General features: G+C 55.5%; 1 protein-coding gene across 1 annotated transcript; it reads right to left on the bottom strand.

The window, feature by feature from the left end:
* Positions 1-1,050: 1,050 nt before the first annotated feature.
* LOC103212559 (protein ZNF783) lies at positions 1,051-14,880 on the bottom strand. Its single transcript, XM_007958527.1, has 6 exons — positions 14,857-14,880; positions 12,004-12,402; positions 11,789-11,915; positions 11,513-11,632; positions 4,411-4,539; positions 1,051-1,865 (listed from the first exon to the last, which is right to left on the bottom strand). The coding sequence occupies exons 1-6, from the start codon at positions 14,878-14,880 to the stop codon at positions 1,051-1,053; spliced, it is 1,614 nt and encodes a 537-aa protein (XP_007956718.1).
* Positions 14,881-22,174: the final 7,294 nt, after the last annotated feature.

Here is a 22,174-nt window from a genome sequence, read left to right as displayed (position 1 = left end):
CGCCGTCAGTCAGGGGCGCGAAGCGGCTGCGGACAGCGTGCAGCGCGCACATGAGGCACGCGGCCCGGAACTGAGGCCTGGCCTGCGGCGGCGCCCCAGGAAGCCCGCGGTGGGCGCAGACCTGACGGCGCCTTATCCCCAAACCCAGGCGCTGGCTGATTGGTCACAGCCCAGAGCCAACGGCCAGGTGTCCGGTCTCCAGCCCTGGAGCACCCAGGCAGCCCGCGTGGGTCGACAGTGGCCGGGTCCAGCTGCTGAGAACGAGTTCCATAAAAGGGCGCTGGCTGCGGCCTGTCTCAGCGCCCCCCGCGTTCTGGGGCCTCCCTGCTCCTCAGCCTGCGCCCGTGTCCCTGGGGCCCGTGTTCCTGGGGCGGGTGGGCTGTAGCCGGTTCCCACCACCCTATTTCTGCCCTAGCTGCCCTGAGCTGGAGGCACCCCACCACCACGTGACAAGGCCTGGGTTCCCAGAGCCTGGCCAGCCGACCAGCCTCACCCAGCCCGTTCCTGGAGTCAAGGGGTTGCCAGTGTTCACCCGCTAACACTGCGATTCCCAGGGGGTCATTCATTCTGGGCTTCAGGCCCCCTCCCAACTGGTAAGCAAACAGTGGATGGGAACACCCTGGGGGAAGGACAGGATCCCGGAGCACCGCCTTGTTAACAGGGGAGGTCTCAGGTCCCAGCAGCACCCACCCGGCTGCACTCATCTCCCAAGGCCTGCCCCTCGGAGCTCTGCACCACACAGTATTTACAAAAGCACACCAATAGCTCTATTAAGACGGAAAAAAGAAAGTTTCCAAACAGAAAGAGCGAACCGCAGTGCCTCCTCTCCAGACCGCCCATCGGCCGTCCACTCTGCAGCTGCTCGCGGTGACGCAGGCACAAGACCTCTGCACAAAACCAAAACCCAGGCCGCGCCCCTGGCCCACGCGAGGGACCTCAGTGTGGCCCTCCGGTGCCGGCCTAAAGCCCACCGGAAATGCCTCCCAGTGGGAGGGCTGCAAGACGGAACCAACTTGGGAAACTGAGGCCTAAAGCTCCCTCTGCGGAGGGTCAGGGGGAGGCGAAGGGCCCGGGAGGCGGGGGCCGGTCCTCCTCCGGGCCACAGGCCCGAGGCCGCGGCCGGGCCGGGGTCCCCGAGGGCGCGGCGCAAAGCGGGCCCACCTGGCCCCGCGCGTGCGTCTGCATGTGCACGGCCAGGTGGTGGTTGCGGTTGAACGCGCGGCCGCACTGCGGGCAGCGGTAGGGCCGCTCACCGGTGTGGATGCGCTGGTGGCGGAAGAGGTCGGAAGGCCGGCGGAAGGCCTTGCCGCAGTAGGGGCAGGAGGGCCAGCCATGGCCGTCGCCCGTGTGCAGCCGCTGGTGCTGCAACAGGCTCTTGCGCTCTGGGAAGAAGCGCAGACACTCGCTGCAGTGGTACACCTTGGTCGCCGCGGGCTCGCTGGGCAGCCAGCGGATGACCGGGCCGGCGCCCACCACCTCGCCGGGCTCCAGCGCGGGGTGGGCGTCCCCCCAGGCGGGGGCCGGAGTGCAGCGCGCCAAGCCGGGGTCGTCCTCCGCGTGGGTCCGCTGGTGGATGGTCAGGTTGATCTTCAGGCGGAAGCTCTGTCCGCAGTCTGGGCAGGGGAAGGCTCGCTGGCGGCGGCGAGAGAGGACGCGCCGTGGCTCCCCAGAGGCCCCAGGAGCGTGCGCGGCCCCCAGCCTCACCCTTGGCACACTGCCGCTGCGATGCTGGCTTGGGCCCCCGGCTCCGTCCCTGGGCCCTTTGGCGACTCCACACTCGGCCTGGCCAGGTGACTCGCGCAAGAGCCGGTCTGGCGTGAGCTCACCGTGGGGTTGGGCTTCAGTCTTGATCACGCGGCCACCACCTGGTGAAAGATGGCCATTGACCCCACAAGTATCCCCGGACCCTACCCGGGCCTTCTAACTGCCTGCACCAGGCTTCTGCCCCACCTTCCCGGGGTCCCCTCCTGGCACCCAGGGTGGGGCCTGCCCATTTGGCACCAGGCCTTCAGTGAGGTTATCCTGCTTGTTAGCACAGGGCGAAGAGGTCACTACTCAGATGGCCTGTTCCAGGGGCCAAGCTACAAACTGCAGAGGGGGGCAGACCCAGCTAAGGAGGCGGGGGAGGGGGGCGGGCCAGAGATGCTGGCGAAGGGCCCCCGGCCAGCTCTGATGGCTAGCTGTGGCCCACCAGCAGTCGTGGGCTGGCGGCCAGCCGGGCTATGGAAAAAGCTGGTGGTCTAGAGACCCACCCCCCCACATACGCGTCCAGTACTCCTTCCTTGTGGTGCGGTGGGCCTGGCCTAGGTGAAGGTGGTGTGGGTGCTTACCTGAGGCTCAGCACACAGTCACCAAGGTCCCAAGCTAGGAAGGAGAGTCGCAGCCCCAACCCTATTTGGAATGCTGAACATTCTCCCAAGTCCCCAAACTGCTGTTCTCTGGGCGACCCCAGAGCACGTGGCTCCAACACCTTCCCCTCTGCTCACTGACACCCCAGTGCCCTCCCCTCTGCTTTCCAGGTGCCCCCACCTCAGCTGCCACCTTGCAGTCTGCTCTGCGCTGATGCCTGCCCTGCCACCTGCACATTTCTGATGGAAGTCTCCAAGCCTCCATGAGCAGCTTCCAAGACCATGTTACCACATGCTGAAGCAGGAATTGAAATCAGGGACCCAGGCTGCTGTGGGGAGGGAGCCACTTAACTGCCAATGCCCCTCGGAGGGCAGGCCCCCACTGCCTGGCGCCCTGGTTTTCTGCTGTCTTCTGCTGACCCAGCAGCCCTCACTTCTGTGAGAAATGGCCCGACCGTTTCTAGCTCACCCTACAGTTACAGAGCCGTGAGAGTGCACAGCAGTCCCTCTGTGCTCGGGGAACACCTGAGTGCTTTCGGGGCACACAGTGGCATTCTTGAGTTTGGGGTCTATTTTTTGAGTCCCAGGTTCACCTCAACCACCCACCAAGCCCAGGGAGGCAGGAAACAACCAGACCTCGGGCCAGAGCAGCACCTGGTTCCCTGCTCCTCAGGGGTAAGACTGCTTTAACAAAGGCAGCATAGACCCAGGCCTGCTGTGCTCAGCAGAGCGTGAGACAAGGCCAACCCCAGAGAAGGGCACTGCCTGTCACAGTCCTAGGGGAGTGCAGCTGGTCTCAGCAGCAGCTTCCCAGCCGGCTCGCACACCTGTGGGCCTACTGTGCGCTGACCAGTGCTAGGGAGGGCAGGCCTGCCCGGGAGGAAGTCCACTGCTGGGTCCCCTTTGGCCACCCCTAGGCCAGTTGTGGGACCTGCTACACTCCCTAGAGGCCGTGTGGAGCCTGTGTGTACACTATGAGGCCACCCCTCTACTCACCTGGTCCCATGTCAGACAAGTTCTCCCTGGGCGAGGAGGTGCGTGACTCCTCACCAGAGGACTCTTCCTCTTGTTTAATCGAGGACAAAATATGGCTGCTGGCCAGTGGCCCTGTGGGAGAGAGACCATCAGGCCATTCCTTGGTACTGCCAGATGGGCCTGTCCCTCTGCAGCAGGCCCTGAACACATGCAGCCACCTGCCAAGGAAAGGGGCTCCCAGGGCCTGTCTGGGGGCTGTAGTACCCACTCAGTGGGGAGAAGGGAGCTGTATGGGCAGTGTGACCATGGGCCCCTCAGTTCCTGACTGTTGCCCTCACAAACCCTAGAGGATTTGTTGGGCTGGGAGGCCCAACTGGGCACAGTGACATGGTCTGGAGATGGGACAAGGATGCTGCCTTCCTCTGAGAAGGGCCCAACGCTCCTGCTCCAGGGGCCCACAGCACCCTGGCTGGGGTAGGAGGTCCCTACAAATGGGGTACTGTTCCCTCCACCTCAGGGAGCTCATAAAGCCAGGCACAGGACATCTGGCCAGCAGGGAGAGGCGGCAGCAGAGGCTGGGGCAGCAAGGCACCCAGGCTTGAAACAGAAAACAGGCTCTTAGTGTTAGGTGCCCAGTGTATGTGCAGTGGCCTCTGGGCTACATCCTGTTCCTGTCCAAGCACGGACAGAATCAGCCTTCTAATTAAGGCAGACAGAAAATGCCGGAAGGAGGGCGAGAGCCAGAGTCCCTGGTAGGTCTGCAGGCGAGGGATACTTCCTAAGGAACCACAAGTCTGGGACCATGTCACTCCATTTACTGTGACCACCATACAACCTGAGGCACACCCCTACGGCCAGACTGAGGTTCCCAGCCTGAGAAGCTCATGGCTTTGCGTAGACAAATACTCACGCAGAAGCACCCTGCTGCAGCCTTGCCTGCCCTGAAGGCCTGCCCCAGCTACCCCAGCGAGCCCTGCCAGCCCAGCCGGCTCTCACGCCCACCTCTAGAACTCTTACTTAGTGCCATGTGCCTCCTACCAGGGACATCCTGACACCGTTTGCTGCCGTGTTGGCTGTCCTCACTCACCGATGCATGGCCCAGGAGGTGTCACTCTTGTTTCTGAGGCCCGCTGGTGCCCACAAGTCTGCCTTGCTCCTGGCTCCTCCTGGGCTGGGCTGGCTGGGCTGAGTGTGTGCTCTGGGTCTGGAGGGAGGCCTTAGGACAGAGACCAGAGGCAGAGGACCATATGGAGGGCTGCAGGTGGTCAGGAGATGCCCCTTGGAGTCCCCACCAGAACACCCTCTGGGGACAACTAGAGGCAGAGTCCTAGGGGCCCTGGGGCATCACACCAGGCCCACCCAGGGTGCTGTGGATGTCTAGCTAGTGACGGGCCTCTGGCCAGAATCCTCCTGTCCAAGAGACACTGGGCAGGTCGCAACACAGCAGGACCTCCCAAACCAGTTCCTCTACCGGGCTAGCCGGGGCATACCCCCAAGATTCTGATCAGCAGTTCCACAGTATGTGTTTTTACAAGCCCTCTAGGTCAAGAAGTGAAAATGGCCCTCAAACATATAAAGACATCAGCCACACTCAGAACAGGAGGGTTGTTGCTGTTACAATGGAAACCACACGTCCCTCCCTCAGCTAACTGAACTCCTACAGCGGTCTCCGTTGGCAAGCCTGGGGGAAGACTCTTACAGTGTTGATGGGAGGAGAAATGATGCAAGCCATGTGGAGGGACCATGGAGTTGTTGTTGTTAGGTGCTGCTGAGTTGTATCCAACTCACAGCGACCCTACGCACAGCAGAACGAAACACTGCCTGGTCCCGTGCCAGCTCCATGATCCTTGCTATCTTTGAGCCCATAGTCGCAGCCACTGTGTCAATCCATCTCGTTGAGGGCCTTCCCCTCTTCCGTCGCCCTTCCACCTTACCAAGCATGACATCCTTCTCCAGAGAGTGGTCCCTTCTGACAACATAACCAAAGTAGGTGAGATGAAGTCTGGCCATTCTCACTTCCAAGGAGCATTTCGGCTGTACTTCCTCCAGGACAGATCTGTTAGTTCTTTCAGTAGTCCATGGTACTTTCAGCATTCTTCGCCAGCACCACAACTCAAAAGCATCAATTCTTCGGTCTTCCTTATTCATGGTCCAGTTCTCATGTGCATATGAGGCGATTGAAAATATCATGGCTTGTGTCTCAAGGAGACATCTTTGCTCCTCAGCACTTGAAAGAGGTCCTTTGTAGCCAACTTGCCCAGTGCTATACGTCGTCTGATGCCCTGACTGCTGCTTCCATTGGCGTCGATTGTAGAACCAAGCAATGTGAAGTCTTTGACAACTTTAATCTTTTCTCCGGTTATCATGATGCTGCTTATAAGTACACTTATATTTTTTTTCTTTATATTGAGATGTAATCTATACTACAGACTGTAGTCTTCAATCTTCATCAGTAAGTGCCTCAAGTCATCCTCACTTTCAGCAGCAAGGTTGTGTCATCAGTGTATCACAGGTTGTTAATGATTCTTCATCCAATCTTGATGCCATGTTCTTCTTCATATAGTCCAGTTTCTCAAATTATTTGCTCAGCATATAAATTGAATAAGTATGGGGAAAGGATACAACATTGATACACTCCCTTCTTGATTTTAAGCCATGCAATGTCCCCTTGTTCTGTCTGAATGACAGCTTCCTGGTCAATGTACAGGTTTCTCATGAGTACAATTAAGTGTTCTGGAATTCCCATTCTTCTCAATGTTATCCACAATTTGTTATTATCCACACAATCAGATGCCTTTGCATAGTCAATAAAACACAAGTAAACATCTTTCTGGTATTTTTTGCCTTGAGCCAAGATCCATCTGACAGCAGCTCTAATATCCCTCATTCCGCGTCCTCTTCTGAATTGAGCTTGCACCTCTGGAAGCTCTCTGTCAACATACTGCTGCAACCAGTTTTGAATTATCTTCCATAAGATCTTACTTGCATGCGATATTAATGATGTTGTTCGGTAATTTCCACATTCTGTGAAATCACCTTTCTTTGGAACAGGTACAAATATGGATCTCTTCCAGTCAGTTGGCCAGGTAGCTGTCTTCCAAATCTCTTGACATAACCAAGTGAGTGCCTCCAGTGGGGCATCCATTCATTGAAACATCTCAATGGGTAGTCTGTCAACTCCTGGAGCTTTGTTCTTCGCCAATTCCTTCAGTGCAACTTCAACTTCTTCCTTCAGTACCACTGGCTCTTGATCATATGCTAACTCCTGAAATGGATGAAGATCAACCAGGTCTTTTTGGTACAGTGACTCTGTATTCCTTCCATCTTCTTTTGATGCTTCCTGCATCGTTCAATATTTTCCCAACAGAATCTTTCAATATTGCAACTCAAAGCTTAAATTTTTCCTCAGTTCTTTCAGCTCGAGAAATGCCAAGTGTGTTCTTCCCTTTTGGTTTTCTAACTGCAGGTCTTTGCACATTTCATTATAATAATTGGCTTTGTCTGCTATAGCTGCTCTTTGAAATCTATTCAGCTCTTTTATCTTGTCATTTCTTCTATTTGCTTTAGCTACTCTCCACTCAAGGGCATGTTTCAGAGTCTCTTCTGTCATCCATTTTGGTCTTCTTTTCTCATCTTTTTAGTGACCTCTTGCTTTCTTCATGGATGATGTTCTTGATGTCATCCCACAATTCTTCTGGTTTTCAGTCATTTGTGTTCAATGCATCAAATCTATTCTCTAAATTCAGGAAGGATATATTCAAGATCATACTTTGGCTCTCATGGACTTGTTTTAATTCTTTTTAACTTCAAGTTGAACTTGCATAAGAGGAGTTGATGGTCTGTTCAACAGTCAGCTCCTGGCCTTGTTTCGGCTGAAGATATTGAGCTTTTCCACTGCCTCTTGCCACAGATGTAGTCAATCAGATTCCTGTGTACTCCATCTGGTGAAGTTCACATGTATAGCTGCCATTTGTGTTGTTGAAAAAAAGTATTTGCAATGAAAAGTCATTGGTCTTGCAAAATTCTATCATGAGATCTCCAATGTTATTTCTTTCACCAAGGCCAAATTTTCCAACTACTGTTGATTCTTCTTTGTTTCCAACTTTTGCATCTCAGTCACCAGTGATAATTAGCATATCTTGATTACATGTTCAGTCAATTTTAGACTACAGAAATTGATAAAAAAATCTTCAATTTCTTCATCTTTGGCTTTGGTGGTTGGTACGTATATTTGAATGATCATAGTATTGACTGGTCTTCCTTGTAGGCATATGAGTATTATCCTATCATTGACAGCATTGTACTTCAGGACAGATCTTGAAACATCCTTTGTGATGATGAATGCCACACCATTCCTCTTCAAATTGTCATTCCCGGAATAGTAGATCAAATGGTCGTCTGATTCAAAATGGCCAAAACTGGTCCATTTCGGCTCACTAATGCCTAGGATGTCAATCTTTATGCGTTCCATTTCATTTTTGAAAATTTCCCATTTTCCTAGTTTCATACTTCATACATTCCATGTTCTGATTATTAATGGATGTTTGCAGCTGTTTCTCCTCAATTTGAGTCTTGCCACTTCAGCAAATGAAGGTCTTGAAAGCTTTACTTTACCCATGTCAGTAAGGCTGGTTCTACTCTGATGATGCAGCTCTTTTCCAGTCATATTTTGAGAGCCTTCTGACCTAAGGGGCACGTCCTCCTGCACTGCATTGGACAACGTTTCCAGGCTATTCATAAAGTTGCGCAGTAATGTATCGGACAGTGTTTCTCTGCTGTTCATAAGGATTTCCCTGGCCAATTCTTTGAGAAGTGGATGGCCTCTTCCTTCTTCCTAATCTGTCTCAGTCTATAAGCTGCATTGAAATCTGTGCACCATGTGCAACCCTGCTGGCACTTGAAACACTGGTGGCACAGCCTCAAGCCTCACAGCAACATGCAAGCCACCACAGTACAACAAACTGACAAATTTGTCTCCCTTAGCTGTTCGAAACCTCTCCGCTTCCTGCCTGTTGGGGGTGGGGCATGTATCCCTCCACTTACCTGAGCTCCCTGCCCCTCGGTGTGGTGGACCACAGCTTTTCTTTCCCCCGCTTCTTGCCTCTTGTGGAGTGGAGAATGTGTCACTCCCCTTACTTGAGCTCCCTGCCACTCTGTCTAGGGACCCTAATTTACAGCATAAATAGACTATCAAGCATAACCCAGAATGCACAGATAGTGGAAGAGAAGCTACATGACTGAGACCTTTTAAAAATTAAATTCTTATGCACCTTAAAAGACTTCTCCAAAAGGGTAAAAGGAGAACCTATAGATTGGGAGAAAGTATTTGCCTATGACACATCTGACAAAGGACTTATCTCTAATATCTATAAAAAACTTCAACACCTCAACACCAAAAAGACAAAGAACCCAATTCAAAACTGGGCAAGGGACATGAACAGACACTTCACTAAAGATGACATGCTGGCATCCAACAACACATGAGGAATTGCTCACGATCATTAGCCATTATAGAGATGCAAATCAAAATAGCGATGAGATATCATCTCACCCCAGCAATAATAGCAAAGGTCAACAGGACGGAAAATAACGAAGGCTAATGAGGCTGTGGAGAGATTGGAACTCTCATATACTGCTGGTGGGACTGTAAAATGGTACAACCATTATGGAAAATGGTATGGTGTTTCCTTAAAAAACTGAAAATAAAATACCCTTTGAACCAGCAATTTCATTACTAGGAATATATCCTAAAGAGGTGAAAGACAGGACAAGAACAGACATATGCACACCTATGTTCATTGCAGCACAATTCACTATAGCAAAGGGATGGAAACAACCTAAATGCCCATCAATAGATAAATGGATAACCAAATTGTGGTACATTCACACAATGGAGTACTATGCTGCTATGCTACATTGAAGAATATGTGAATCATCTCACAACATGGATGAATCTGGAGGACATTTATGCTGATTTAAATAAGTCAATTACATACAGAAGGGCACATATTTTTAAAAAGTGACCGTGAAAAGTCAAGGAAGGACACTGAAATGTGCACATACAGACAGAGGCTAATACCAGTATATGCACAATACTGCATTAGCACTAACACCAAACACCAGGCTATAGATAAATGCATAGACAACTGAGAAGATCAGATGGGGGTCAGTGAAAAGAATGCACCCTAAACCAATGATAGACTCAGCTAAGGAGAATCTTGTACAGATACTATGCACTGCCGTCGAGTCGGACCCAGCTCATAGCGACCCCTCCTTGGGTTTCCAAGGTGGTATCACTACAGAAGTAGATTGTCCAATCTTCCTTCCAAGGAGTGGCTGGTGGTTTGAACCACCAGCCTTCTGGTTAGCAGTCAAATGCCTTAGGCACTATGTTACCAGAGCTCCTATACAGATACTAGTGATACAAAATAACCACAATCATTACAGAAGCAACAGAAGTTGAAGTAATCCCTCAGAGACAGCCAAACACCTTGGGAGAGAGAACCACCGGGCCTGCCAACTCAGGACCATAGTACTGGGGGACACCAGGCTCAATTGGCACAACAAAGTATATAAAAATCTTGTTCTACAACCTACTGTGGTGAGTATCGACTGGGGCCATCTGAGATGCTGCTAATGGTCTCCTCTCGTCAGAAGTGAAGAAGAGTGAAGAAAATCTAGGGCATTTGGAAGCAATTAGCCCAAGGAAATGATGGACCTTGAGACCAAAAGAACCAGATAGTGCCCAAGTACCAAAGCCAGCCACTCAGGAAGGGATCAAAACTGGAGATCCTGGATAGAGTGGGAGGAAAAATGTGGAACAAAATGCAAAACCCAATAACGACCAGAATTACTGGTCAGATGGACTATGGCCCTGGGATACGCTTCAAGCCTGGGACAGGACTCACTCCCAAGGACTGGCTTCTAGCCCAACAGTACAAAGACTTACATGCTGAACACTCAACTCAGGGCAATGCACCCACCTACTCTGCAGAGACACACCCCTTGGAGCAATTGGCCAGGGGCACCAGAGGGGCAGCATTCACACGGAGGGAAAGCAGGATACACAGGAGTGCATAACCAAGAAGGGCACAGGGATGGGGGGCGTCACTGGGAGGGAGAGAACGAAAGTGCATTGTGGTTGGGGATGGTAATCGGGGAGTGAAACCAAACGTACATGAACTGTTGAATGTAAAACAAATTCTGCTCTGTAAATTTGCACCCAAAGAACAGTAACTTTAAAAAAAAAAAAGTTAATGAATAACTGATAGAGGGTCGGTCCATCAATAGGTGAACAGATAAAACGTGGTCCAGCCATACGATGGAGTGTTACTCGGCCATAAAAGAGATGAAGCCCTGATCCTGGTTATGATACAGGTGAGACTTGCAAAGATGAAACTACAGGAAAGATGCCAGGTACGAACAGAAAAATACTGTGAGATTACATTCACGTAAGATCTCTGGTGCAGGCCAATCCAGAGACAAGACGATAAGTGGATGCCTGGGGCTGGGGCCAGAGAAGGGCACAGGTGACCTACAGTTACTGTGGTGAGTGGTGCACACATCTGCAAATAAACCGAGAAATGGTGACCGACACCCTCAGACAGGAGAACTGTGTGGCAGGTGTGTTACATACCATGAGGTGGTGACCAGCATCCTGCATTGGGGGAACTGTGTGGCAGGCTAATTATATCTCAATAGAGCTGTTTCAATGGGGCAGGCTTTTATAAAGAGACTCAAGAGACCCAGAAGCCAACTGTGCATGTGGACGTTGGCTGGCTAGAATCAGGGTCCCTACAGAAAACACTTGAGCCTGGGACCCAATGGATGAGTGTTTGCTGGCTGTGATAATGGCATTGCAGATGTTTTCAAAAAAAGGAAAAATGGATGTGGTAAGTGTGGCAAGACCCTGACCACTGGTAAGCCTGGTGATGACCCTCAGGAAGTTTACAGTGCTGTTCTACCTCCATGTTTTCTACTTTTACTGGCCACTAGCCCCAACAACCACAAGAAGTAAGCATCCTGACCCCATGCAGACATGGCAATTATGCCATATATCACCCTGACAGGGCATGCCTCCTGACCTACCAGGATTGTCAGAGGGGCTTCAGGGAACATCGGGAAGCTCAGGCATGCTGGGCCACAGCGCTGTGTGCCCCCAAACTCTCCCCACGTGCTGCCACGCTCACCAGATCCCGGCTTCCTTGGGCACACCACCTCCTTCTCCTCCTGGCCCTGCTGGCCCTCAGGACAAGGCTCCTCTCCCCTCTCTATCCGGGTGAGGAGGTCAGGCTTGGAGATGGCATAGTCTGTGTAGAGAACGGGAGAAGCTAGGTCAGGACCAGATATCTGCCAGCCCGCTGCCCACAGAGATGCAGAGATGCCCCCAGTAACAGGCAGAGCAAAGCAACAACAGCAGACGTCAAGCTACAGCCAGAGGCCCCGGTCCCGCGGCCCAGTCTCACCCAGGGAGACCAGCGTCTCGTAGTTGCCCCGCATCACGTGCTTGTAGAGCTCCCGCTGCCACTCGTCCAGCCGTCCCCACTCCAGCTCAGAGAAATACACGGCCACATCACTGAAGGTCACGGGCACCTGGAACCACAGTGCCACACGCGCTCACACGCACGCCTACAGGCTGGGCCGCGCTGGCTCCCCCGCCCCAGGAGGCCCACGAGCTGACCTTGGGCACCTCGCCCTTGCCGCCCGGGGGCAGCCGCAGGATCCAGAAGTTCCGGTTGCGCAGCAGGTTCTCCATGTTCTCCAGGCGCCGCTGCAGCAGCCCGTACTCCTGCAGCAGTGTCCCCAGCACGGCCCACTTGCCCTCCATGTGGTTCCCGAGCTCCGCGGCCGTCTTCTCGCAGTCGGCCAGCTTCTTCTCGGCCGTCCCCGTGCGGCCCTCCAGAGTCAGCAAGCGGGACAGGCAGGAGTCCACCTTCTTCTCCACAGCCTGGACAGCAGCCACCACGGTCCAGAGCGTGATCTCAGTGGAGTACAGGTAGGAGCCCTTCTCAGCAGCTGGCTGGGGCGGTGCAGGCGTCAAGGGCCTCTGGTCCCCGGTCTGCTCGTCCCCCTCTGCAGCCTGTTCACCAGAACAGAAAAGAGAGATGTGACTGCAGCCATACAATGTCCCCTCCAATGGAACCTCAGAAGGGCATCTGGGGTCCTGAGGGACAGTCAGGTGGACAGCCGGGTGGATGACAAGTGCCAGCAAGGAATCCAGCCCCAGTGACAGGAGATACCAGCTGGACCAAGGTGAGAGAGGAGAAAACACATGATCTGAGACAAAGGCATGTGTCATGTGGGACAAGGGCCTCCCATCTTTATCCTGAGCACGAGGACACAAGGCTGGCCAGGGAGGCCGTGGAGCACAGCGCGGGTGCAACGTGCATCTCTGCCCTCACCAGCTGATGAGGCCAAAGTGTTTTGTATTTCTTCATCTTTTGCCTTCACTCCCACACCTAGAAAACAGATTCATAATGCGGCCCCCACATCAGGGAGAGGGACGCTGGCGGGCCTGTGGCAGAACTGTCGCCTTCCCCGTGGAAGACATCTTTAACACACCTCCTCAAAGTACTGAAGAGCAAAGACACCACTTTGAGGACTGAGCTGTGCCATGGTATTTTCAATAGCCTCATATGCATGTGAAAGCTGGACAGTGAACAAGGACAACCACAGGAAAACTGATGCATGTGAATTGTGGTGTTGGCAAAAAATACTGAATGTACCAGGGGCTGCTAGAAGAATGAACAAGTCCATCCTGGAGGAAGTACAACCAGAATGTTCCTTAGAAGTGAGAACAACCAGAATTCATCTCAACGTATTTTGACCATGTCAGAAGGGACCAGTCCCTGGAGAAGGGTATCATTCTATGTAGAAGGTCAGCAAAAAGGGGGAAGACCCTTAACTAGCTGGAATGACATGGTGGGTGTGACAGTGGGCTCAAGCATGGCAGTGATTGTGAGGACGGTGCAGGACCGGGCACTGTTTCGTTCTGTCGTACACAGGGTTGCTATGAGTCAGGACACCTGACAACGAGGAAGACCCAGGTTTGATTCCCGGCCAGTGCATCTCCCCGGTGCAGCCACACCCGTCCATCAGAGAAGGCTCGTGTGTGGCTGTGAAACTGAGCAGGTTTCGGCAGAGCTCCCAGTCTAAGGCTAGGAAGAAAGGCCTGGCCATCTGTTTCTGAAAAGCAGCCACTGAAAACCCTGTGGATCCCAACGGTCTGATCCACATCCACTCACGGGGATGTCGCAGGGCCAGACGCATCCTGTTTTTCCTGGGCCTTCTGAGCTGGGGGCCAACTCGACAGCAGCGAACCCAGCACGGTGCTGAGAACTAGGCGACACGATCCTCCGGAAGCAGTGAGAACCCAGCACAACACAGATCTGGTAACTCGGGTCCATGGCTGACGGCGACAGTGAGGACGGTGGTGGTGCCCGCGGCCAGATGGCTCTGGCTCAGGGAACAGTTCAGGGGCTCTTTTTCCACCCCCTCCTTCATTCTCTGTCCCCAGTGCCTGGGAACAGAGTTGATCCAAACTCTCATCACCCTCAGCCCCTCAGACCTCCCGCTGCTTACCACACTCCGGCCACCGGCCTCCCGGCATCCGGAGGGCGCACCCTGCTCTCCCCTCTGTTGCTCTCTTTCCATCAATCCTGCAGCCTGGCTCCTTCTCAGCTTCAACACACTCACACCACACCTTCCCGACGCACGCTCCGGTCCTTCCCAGCGCTCATGCTCTGCGATGCCTCTGTTTGCTGGTTCTGTGGTCTTGCCCCACAGGGTCTGAGCGAGTCCCTCGTGTGTTCCCAGTCTCCAGAGGAGGGCCTCTGCATCCCTGGGCTCAGAAAGGACTCGTCCCCGCAATGAACGACTCACCAGCTGAACAACCGCCTTTCCCAAACACCTACAGCAAAGCCCCATGAGGATACAGGGAGCTATGGAGGTGGTACCTCCCTCCCAGGAGACGATTCCCGCATGGACATAACGCACAGGCCACAGACGGCTCACAGAGTGGAGGGCCAGTCTGTCCTGTAGGGGGAGTTTCCTAGGACCCTGAGCCAAGGAGTGAGCGTGCACGCCCGGGCGGGACGAGCGGAGGGGCTGCAAGTGGGCCCTGGGCTTCCCTCCTTGGGGCGCCCGCACCGAACTCAGCGGCTGAAGGTGCGGCCTTCCCCTGGGAGCGCCCGGCAAACCCGAGCTTTCGAGAACTTCGCGAGATGCAACCATCACCGGGACGCCGCTGTGAGCGCTGCGGGCCCGCTAGGAGGGCCGCCCACAAGCCTAAGTGCAGACTGTAGTCGTCCTGCGCTTGGGTCTCGGCCGGCCATCACGTCGGTGGCGCCCCTGCGCGCTTGTCCCCCGCGTGAGGTGGCCGGTGCAGGCCGCGCACCGCCACCACGGTCGCCGTCGGGCGCCCGCGTGTGGGCCGCACAGCCCGAGCCTGGGGCCCGGCAGACGGACGCCCGGGCGGACCGGGCGGAACGAAGAAGCCGCAGGCCGGGCGGGCTCTCCCAGGCCAGGCGCTTACCGGGGCGGGCGCCGCGTCGGCCATGGCTGCGCGCGGGGCCGGCGCGGGCGGAGCGGGTGGAGCGGAGCGGGCGGAAGGGAGCGGGCGCGGCGGACGGAGCGGAACGGAGCGGAACGGAGCGGGCTCGGCGGACGGGCCGCGGAATCCGCTGGCGGCCGCGAGCTGCGTCCCGGCCACGTGCCCCGGGCCTTTCCCAAGAGCTGCGGCCGCGGCCGGCGCAGCGCCCCCTGCAGCCGGAAGGACCGCGCCGGTCCGGCCGCCAGGACCCACCCAGAGCCCGGGCCGCGGAGCTGCGCCCCGCCCCGCGCAGCCAGGCCGCCACGCCGGGACTCGACCCGCTCCGCGTCCCCGACTCTCCGGACCAGACTGGCCAGGACCTGCCCACCTCCCAACCCGACTCAGACCCGGAACCGCGTTCGCTGGCGCCCGGAGTCCCGGGACCCGCGCCAGGTGCAGCGGCCCACCCCGCCCTGCCGCCCTTTGGGTCGTGGGGGTCACCGGGAACGGGGCAGCCCGTCCTTCCCCGGGTGAGAAACTGTCCCGCGGACCCCGCCCCGGCCCCAACCTCCCTCCGGGGCCGGGGCCGGGGCCGGGACCGAGGGAAGGTCCGAGGCCCCCCGCAAAGGCCGCGAAGGCGCCAGGAAAGGAGACTGGGGAGCAGGGCGCTCGCGCTGTTCCTAGGGGATCCAGACACGCTGTTCGAGCGCCCTTAGCAGATGCACAGTGATGCACTGTGTGGCCGAAGGCGGAGCTGGACGTTCTCACTGTTCTTCCGTTTTCCAGAACAGAAAAAAATTGGTTTCAAAGGCCCCCAGATCCCGTTTCCCAAGAACTTGGTTTGTCTGAGTGCGAGTTTTCCGGGGCCTCCTTTGGCTACACCCAAGCCTCCGACATACCGCCCCTCCCCCCAGCAGCAGGCGGGCACCCCTCCCGCCGATTCCTGCTCCAGGCACTTGGGGAACCCAGCTATCTGTGGCCGTTTCCGTTCTGTCTGGAGACCGGTTACGGCTCAGAAGAAAGCGCCGTTTTCTGTGTTTCCCATTTGTCAATGTTCTTTGCCCAAGAAGGCAGCAGGGTAGCTTTCTGTTTCATCGTGTGCGTATGTATGTTTGCGGAGAAAATTTGCCCAAATAGTTAATCCCAGTAAAAGTTTGTGCAACCAAGTGAGTAAAGAAATAGACACTCTCTCCCCACAGGGTGCAGCCCTACAATCTGGGGCGAGATTAGGAAGCATTACGTTAAGGTCACAAGAAATCAAATCAGTATGTGTGACACTGTTCATTGTGCAAGTCCTTGTGGAAGTGACCCAACCTGAGACAACTTGCAAACGTGTGCTGAAGACATCAGAAGTACCCATCATCTCATCAGTCGTCCGGCACATAACAGACTATGAAACACTGGCAGGTTGTGATGAGGGGGAGGGTGTGAGAATGCAGTTCTAGCAAGTTCGCAAGTGATAAACTGCTGCTCTGCTGCTCTGGGGCCACCCTTTGAGAACCACAGGCCTGTTCCGCAGGCCGCCATAGCTGCTTCCCATACTCCAGTTTTATCATTAAAAACAAGAACTTTACTCTGTAACTTGGATCCCTGAGCCGACCAGCCTGGTGTCAGGCCAGGTGGAGCCATCAATTGACCTGACCTTCGTCCCCGCCTGTTACTGTGTCTCCTGTGAAGGTGCTCCTTTCCGGGTCAGAGCTGCAGGTGCCTCTAGTGGGCCAACCTCCGGTGGGAGTCCTGGCCCTGGGGAAACAAGGGTGGCTCCATCAAGGTGCAGGCAAGGGCCTCTGCTGCAGCAGGTGGTCCTCAGAGCAGAGGGCCACCAAAACACGGGGGATTACCCCAAGGGACGTGTTCTTGTCCCGTTACCACAGGGTCCTTACCGAGAGAGTTCCTGCTGCCCTGCCCCTGACCCTCCGGGCAAGTCATTTGGATCAGGTAGAGGACCTGTGGAGAAGTCCTGGGGGGGACCAGAAGTGTAGCCAAACCCCCTCCCCCCACGAGCCAGCCCATCTCAGATAACACTGAGCCGCTATCCCATAATGCCCCAAATGCTTGTCTATTCAACACATCTGGTGAGCACACGGCAGCGTTGGCTGCTGTGGAGGCTGGGTGTGAGCAAGCCTGGGCCTGAGTGGCGTGAAGGCTGGCTGTCAGCTGGTCCGGGCCTGGCTGAGTGGCTGGGCGGGTGAACGTAGTCACTCCCCACAATGAGACCGGCAATCAGCTCCACGGTGGAGTCTACTGGGGCAGCCGAGCAGCGGCCTTAGGGATGTGGTCTGCTTCCCGTCTGTAAGGAGCAGCTCTGAGAAAGTTTCCTCGGCCTTTTGGCCCTTCTGGATCCTGTGCTTGGCCAAGTCTTCATCTCACTGGCCTGCCATCTTGTCTGCCAATCTTCAGTGTTTCTGGACTTGAACTAGTGGCCTGCTGTGTTGCTTGATCATCTCGGGACTGTGCCTTTTTGCTTGTTGACCTTGGATTTGCCAGCCTCCGCAGTCAGCAGCTGTCTAAGATGACTGCCGCTCCAGTGGGCCAGGAGCAAGAGGCAGAGCAGAACCTAAGGTCAAGGGGCCTTCACCCGGTGCCTGGAGCTGGCACTTTGAACCCAAGACTTTTAGCCTCCTAAACGGTGAGGGAATAATCCCTGTCTGTTGAAACCATGCACTGTGGTATGCTGTTACAGCAGGACTAGAAGACCAAACACCCTGCATTCCAGGAGCTTCCCGTCCTGCTGGCTGCGCCTTGAATCCAGTCAGTCTACACTCCCACTGCGGCTGCACCCTCAGGGCTCTTCCTTGGTCTCCTGCACAAACCTTCTGACTTATCTCCAGTCTTAACTTCCCAAAACAACAAGCATTTTCTAACTCTCTCTGGATGAGTATGCCCAGATCCCAGCTAGAAGAGTTACTCGTGCTTAGCTCTCCATTACCGACCAAATCCAGACCCTGCCACCCGGCCCCACCCTGTCTCCTACCCTGTGTTCCTCTGCTCCTCACACCCCACCCATAGAACACTGAAAGGATTGTCCTTCACACGCCTCATCTTTTCTCCTGTTTGGGTCCCGTTGCCTCATTTAGAATGTCCCTCTCATCCGTAAAGGTCTGGTTCAAAAGGCCCCTCATATAAAGCCTTCCCCTTTATGTCTTCCTTAATACTCCACATCTAAAATAATTGTCCTCTGATTCCTATAGCCCTTGGTGTCACTTTAGACACAGAGCTGTCTACTTGGTGTTTGGCTGCCTAACAGTTGGAGGCTTGCCATTGGTGTGCACTGCCCGTGCACCTCTCCGCAGATCTTGCACACTGTGGGCACTGGGTGTGTGTATGGACAGATCTAGGGCAGGATGGAATGCTGGCACTGGCCTGCAAAGGTCTGTGTTCACAAAGAGGAGTCTGTTGGACTGGAAACCAACTTGGGCAAAGGTCTGTTTTGTTCGCTGGTGTTATCTCAAGTATTTCAGAGTGCCAGCCCCTAACAAGTGCCAGTCTCTGTTTGTTGACAAACAAGCAGCTGCGAGGAGTTTCCCAGAAGAGGATTATGAACTAGGCAGTGGCTGACAAGCAGGACTCGGTGAGTAGAGAAGGGTGTCCCTGAGCGAGGAAAGCCTAGGCAGCAGAAGCATGGAGGGAGAAGTCAGATGATGTGTGAGGTTCTGAGGAAATCCACGTCTAGGATGGTAACTCTGATAGCAAAAGCCACATGATTAGAGTTACGGGGACCCGCAGGGCCACCCAAGAGTGAGGATGAGGACGTTTGCTGTGGAGCGGGAAGGAGGCAAGAATGGGCAGGCTCGAGTCTCACGCTCGACCTTCGTGCCTCCATGTGTAGACCCAGATCTTCCTACTAGACCATCTCTGTCCTCTGGGTGGCATCCCTGTGCTCCTGCCCTGTAATAGGCTTTCCCTAGGGAGATGATGGGACAGCCTCCTCCATGCCAAAGGGCAGGCACGGCTCTGAGACTAAGCTGAACCCAGGAGTGCCAGGCTGTGGTGCAGAGACCATGCTGAGGAACAAGGACTTAGGCGCCACCTGGGCAGAGGGGCTTGCCTGTGGCCACCCTCCCACTAAGCTGAGTGCCCGCGGGTCAGAGGCCCCACCTGCCCTGGCCACATTGCACGCTCCAGTGTCTCACACATGAAAATGGGGTCAAGTTTACGGAAAGCACGAATCTAGCACCTCGCACCTGAGTGCCCCCTAGGTGGCAGCCAGCGCAACAATAACCCAGCTGTGTCCCACATGTCCCACCCTGCTACTGGGAAAGCGCCACCAGGCTGGCAAAGTGGGAGCACGGCTGCGTCAGTGGTCTCTCCCACACAAGGCGGTACAGTCACCATCAAGCCGGGAGCTGGGTGCCGTCAAGGATGACTCAGGAGAGCCTGCTCTTCAGCCGTGTGCTGGAACTCTCCAGGACCTCGTACTGCACCTCCTGTGCACTGTTTCCCACAGACCACCCCACACTGGACAGCCAGCCCAGGGGATGGCCACCACTTTATTCCTTTCCTTCCCCACAGGCCCCCTCCCCAGATAGTCACCTTGGTAGGACGTCCCTTTGGGTTTCTATGTGCGGTTTGTATGCCAGCACTTGACTCACATACACAGCTGTGTTGGAGAGATCTCACTCGGCCTCTGACGTGGCTCACTCTGTGCAGCGTGTCTAGGGCTCCACGGCATCTCGGCCACATTGCTAACTGGCCACTCCCCACAGCATCTGGCCAGCCAGCCTGTCGACCTCTCCGCAGCGGGCAGGGACTGCGCCGGCCCTCCTCCACCAACACGGTCCCACAAAGATTCTCACACATGCCTTCCTGTTGGCCACCCCGGGCTTATGGGCAGATGTAGGCCATGGTCTGAGAAAGCATCCCTCAGGAATGGAGAAAAACATCCAACATGCACCCACTTTCACTACTATCGAGTTTTATTCTAGGCAGCTGCGAGTCAATGGGGACGCAGCCCATGACCCAGGAGCCCCTCCCATTCACGCTCCTGTGACGAGCCGCCATGTGCCTTTTCTCCATCACTTCAGAAACTGTGTAATTGGAACAACGTCAAATAAATGGTCATCTGGACAAGCTCAACCACCGTAAGAAACAAAGCAGGCTCCACCGGAGGCTGCAGGGCCACAGCCAGGATGGGGCGGAGCAAGGAGGAAGTGTGAGGAAGCCAATCCCACAGCCAGGGCCGGGGTCCCACTCCAGCCCACTCCAGCAGGGGCAGTGGGCACTAGCGGCCTCCTCTCTTCCCCTTGGTCCCTTTGAGACAACGCAGACCTATGAAAAGGGCCAAGTCCCCCCAAGAGGCACCTGGCACACTGTCGCCTCATCGCTGACCTCCACATGGGCCCCAGGAGACCCACAAACTATCCCCTCCTAGAGGGTAGGTCCAGGCCCCATGTCAGGACTAACTTCTACAACTCAAAATTTCAAAAGACAAGTATTGGCCTGTACTCCTTTAAATTAACAAAACTGATTCCAAAACAGGATCTTCAGAGCAGGTAAGTGATTCACAACAGTACTTCTCTGTGTTATGAGCAGACAGACTGACTCCAAGAGAAGATCGAGGTGGCTGTGCTGCCCGGAGCCCTCACCCATTGCTCAGCCTGTGGCCTCACTCCACCCTGACGGGAAGACCAGACACCTCAGAAGAGCCACCTGCAGTGCCAAGTGACAGCACAGCTAGGAGACCGTGTGGCTCAGCAGAGTCCTGGGCAGCCTGGGACCGGGTCAAGGGCAGACCGCCCACTGGAGACGAGGCTGCACCCCTCAGGGCAGGTCAGCACTGCCCCTGCAGCAGCTCCTCAGTGGACCGGTGCTGTGCCCCCCGCCCCCCGGACGGCGAGGGGCCCGCCCCCTTAAAGCAGGCCCTTGGGCCTCCCGGGGTCCAGCGCGGGCCCAGCCCGCTTGCGCTGGTGGGTCTTCTGATGCTGCAGGAGGTGCTGCTTCTGCACAAAGCTCTTGTCGCACTCGGGACAGCTGTAGGGCCGCTCGCCCGTGTGGATGCGCTGGTGGCGCACCAGGTCAGACGGGTGGCTGAAGCTCTTCCCACAGTAGCCGCAGATGAGGGCACTCCGGCTTTTCCTCCAAGGGATGTGGCCGGGCAGGGCCACCAGGCTGTTAGGCGAGAACCTCTCCTGGGTGCGGGGGCTGGCACCAGGCCCCTCCTGTGGGTGGCAGTGCTGGTGGGCAGCCAGGCTCACCTTGCAGCTGAAGCTGCGTAGGCACACGCCACATTGGTGCAGCCTGGCCTTCCGGGCCTGTGGCTTGAGTCGAGGCCTGGGCCGAAGGTTCTCTCCGGGCTCAGGGTCTGTGTGAGAGCCCCACCCCAGGTGGGTCCGCTGGTGCACGGCCAGCTGCTGCTTGCCGCGGAAGCCGACCCCACACTCAGAACACTCATAGGGGCCAGCAGTGTCCCTCTGCAGCTGCAGGCCCAGCCCCCCTACCTGAGCCAGCTGTACCTGCCTCCTGGGTGCCTGCTTCCGGCGGCCACCCACAGTCCTGCCAAGGTCCCCGCTGTCCTTGATGGGCTCCCCTGGACCCAAGCCCCCAGGGCCCAACTCTGTGAAGACAGAACTGCCCTGACCGTCCCAGGGAGCTGCCTGCCCAGGGCACAGGAGAGCCTGCTCTTCAGCCGTGTGCCGGAACTCTCCAGAAAGGTCCTCAAAGCCTTCCTGCTCGTACTGCACCTCCTGTTTGATTGTGGTCCCATCTGCTGTGAGGGAAAGACCAAAAAAAACAAGATCAAACCCCATACCCATAGCATCTTTGGAGATGAACATCTGTATGGTTCAGAAGGGCTCAGACCAAAGCACCCAAGATGTTAGGTCAGGAGGAGGCTGACCAGGCTGTAAGGCCTGAGAAACCACGTTCAAGCCAGACCTAGTGACAGAAGTCTGGGAGTGTTATTCTCACAGAAAATGTTATAAACAGTGGTTCCCCCAGGAAATACTCCCAGTGTATTTTGATCCCTGTTAAAATGGCCAAGTATACTGTAGCACCTTTACTGACTCACAGGTAAAGTAATTAGTCTGAACAACACACTGCTGTCCTACCCCACGGTGTCAGTGTCACTCGTGGGGAGCTGAGTCACCTCTCTGCCTGTCTGGCAGCTATGATGCCCATCACGTGCTCTGCTCTGCAGGCATGACAGGTGTGGTACAGCCCTGGCTCTTGGGCCCCCACGTAGTGGCAACGAACCCAGATATACACAGACAGGTGAATTAATGATAACCAAAGACCTGAAGAAGCAAGTGCCAGGGGACGGGGTACAAGCTATATCCTCAGTGAGGGAGCTCACTATAGGCTGAGGGGTGGGGGAGGGGTGGAA

Source organism: Orycteropus afer, unplaced genomic scaffold (genome assembly GCF_000298275.1).
Source record: "Orycteropus afer afer isolate SDZICR_OR568_19922 unplaced genomic scaffold, OryAfe1.0 scaffold01004, whole genome shotgun sequence".
Classification (NCBI taxonomy): Eukaryota; Metazoa; Chordata; class Mammalia; order Tubulidentata; family Orycteropodidae; genus Orycteropus; species Orycteropus afer.
This window is presented reverse-complemented; position numbering and strand designations above follow the sequence as displayed.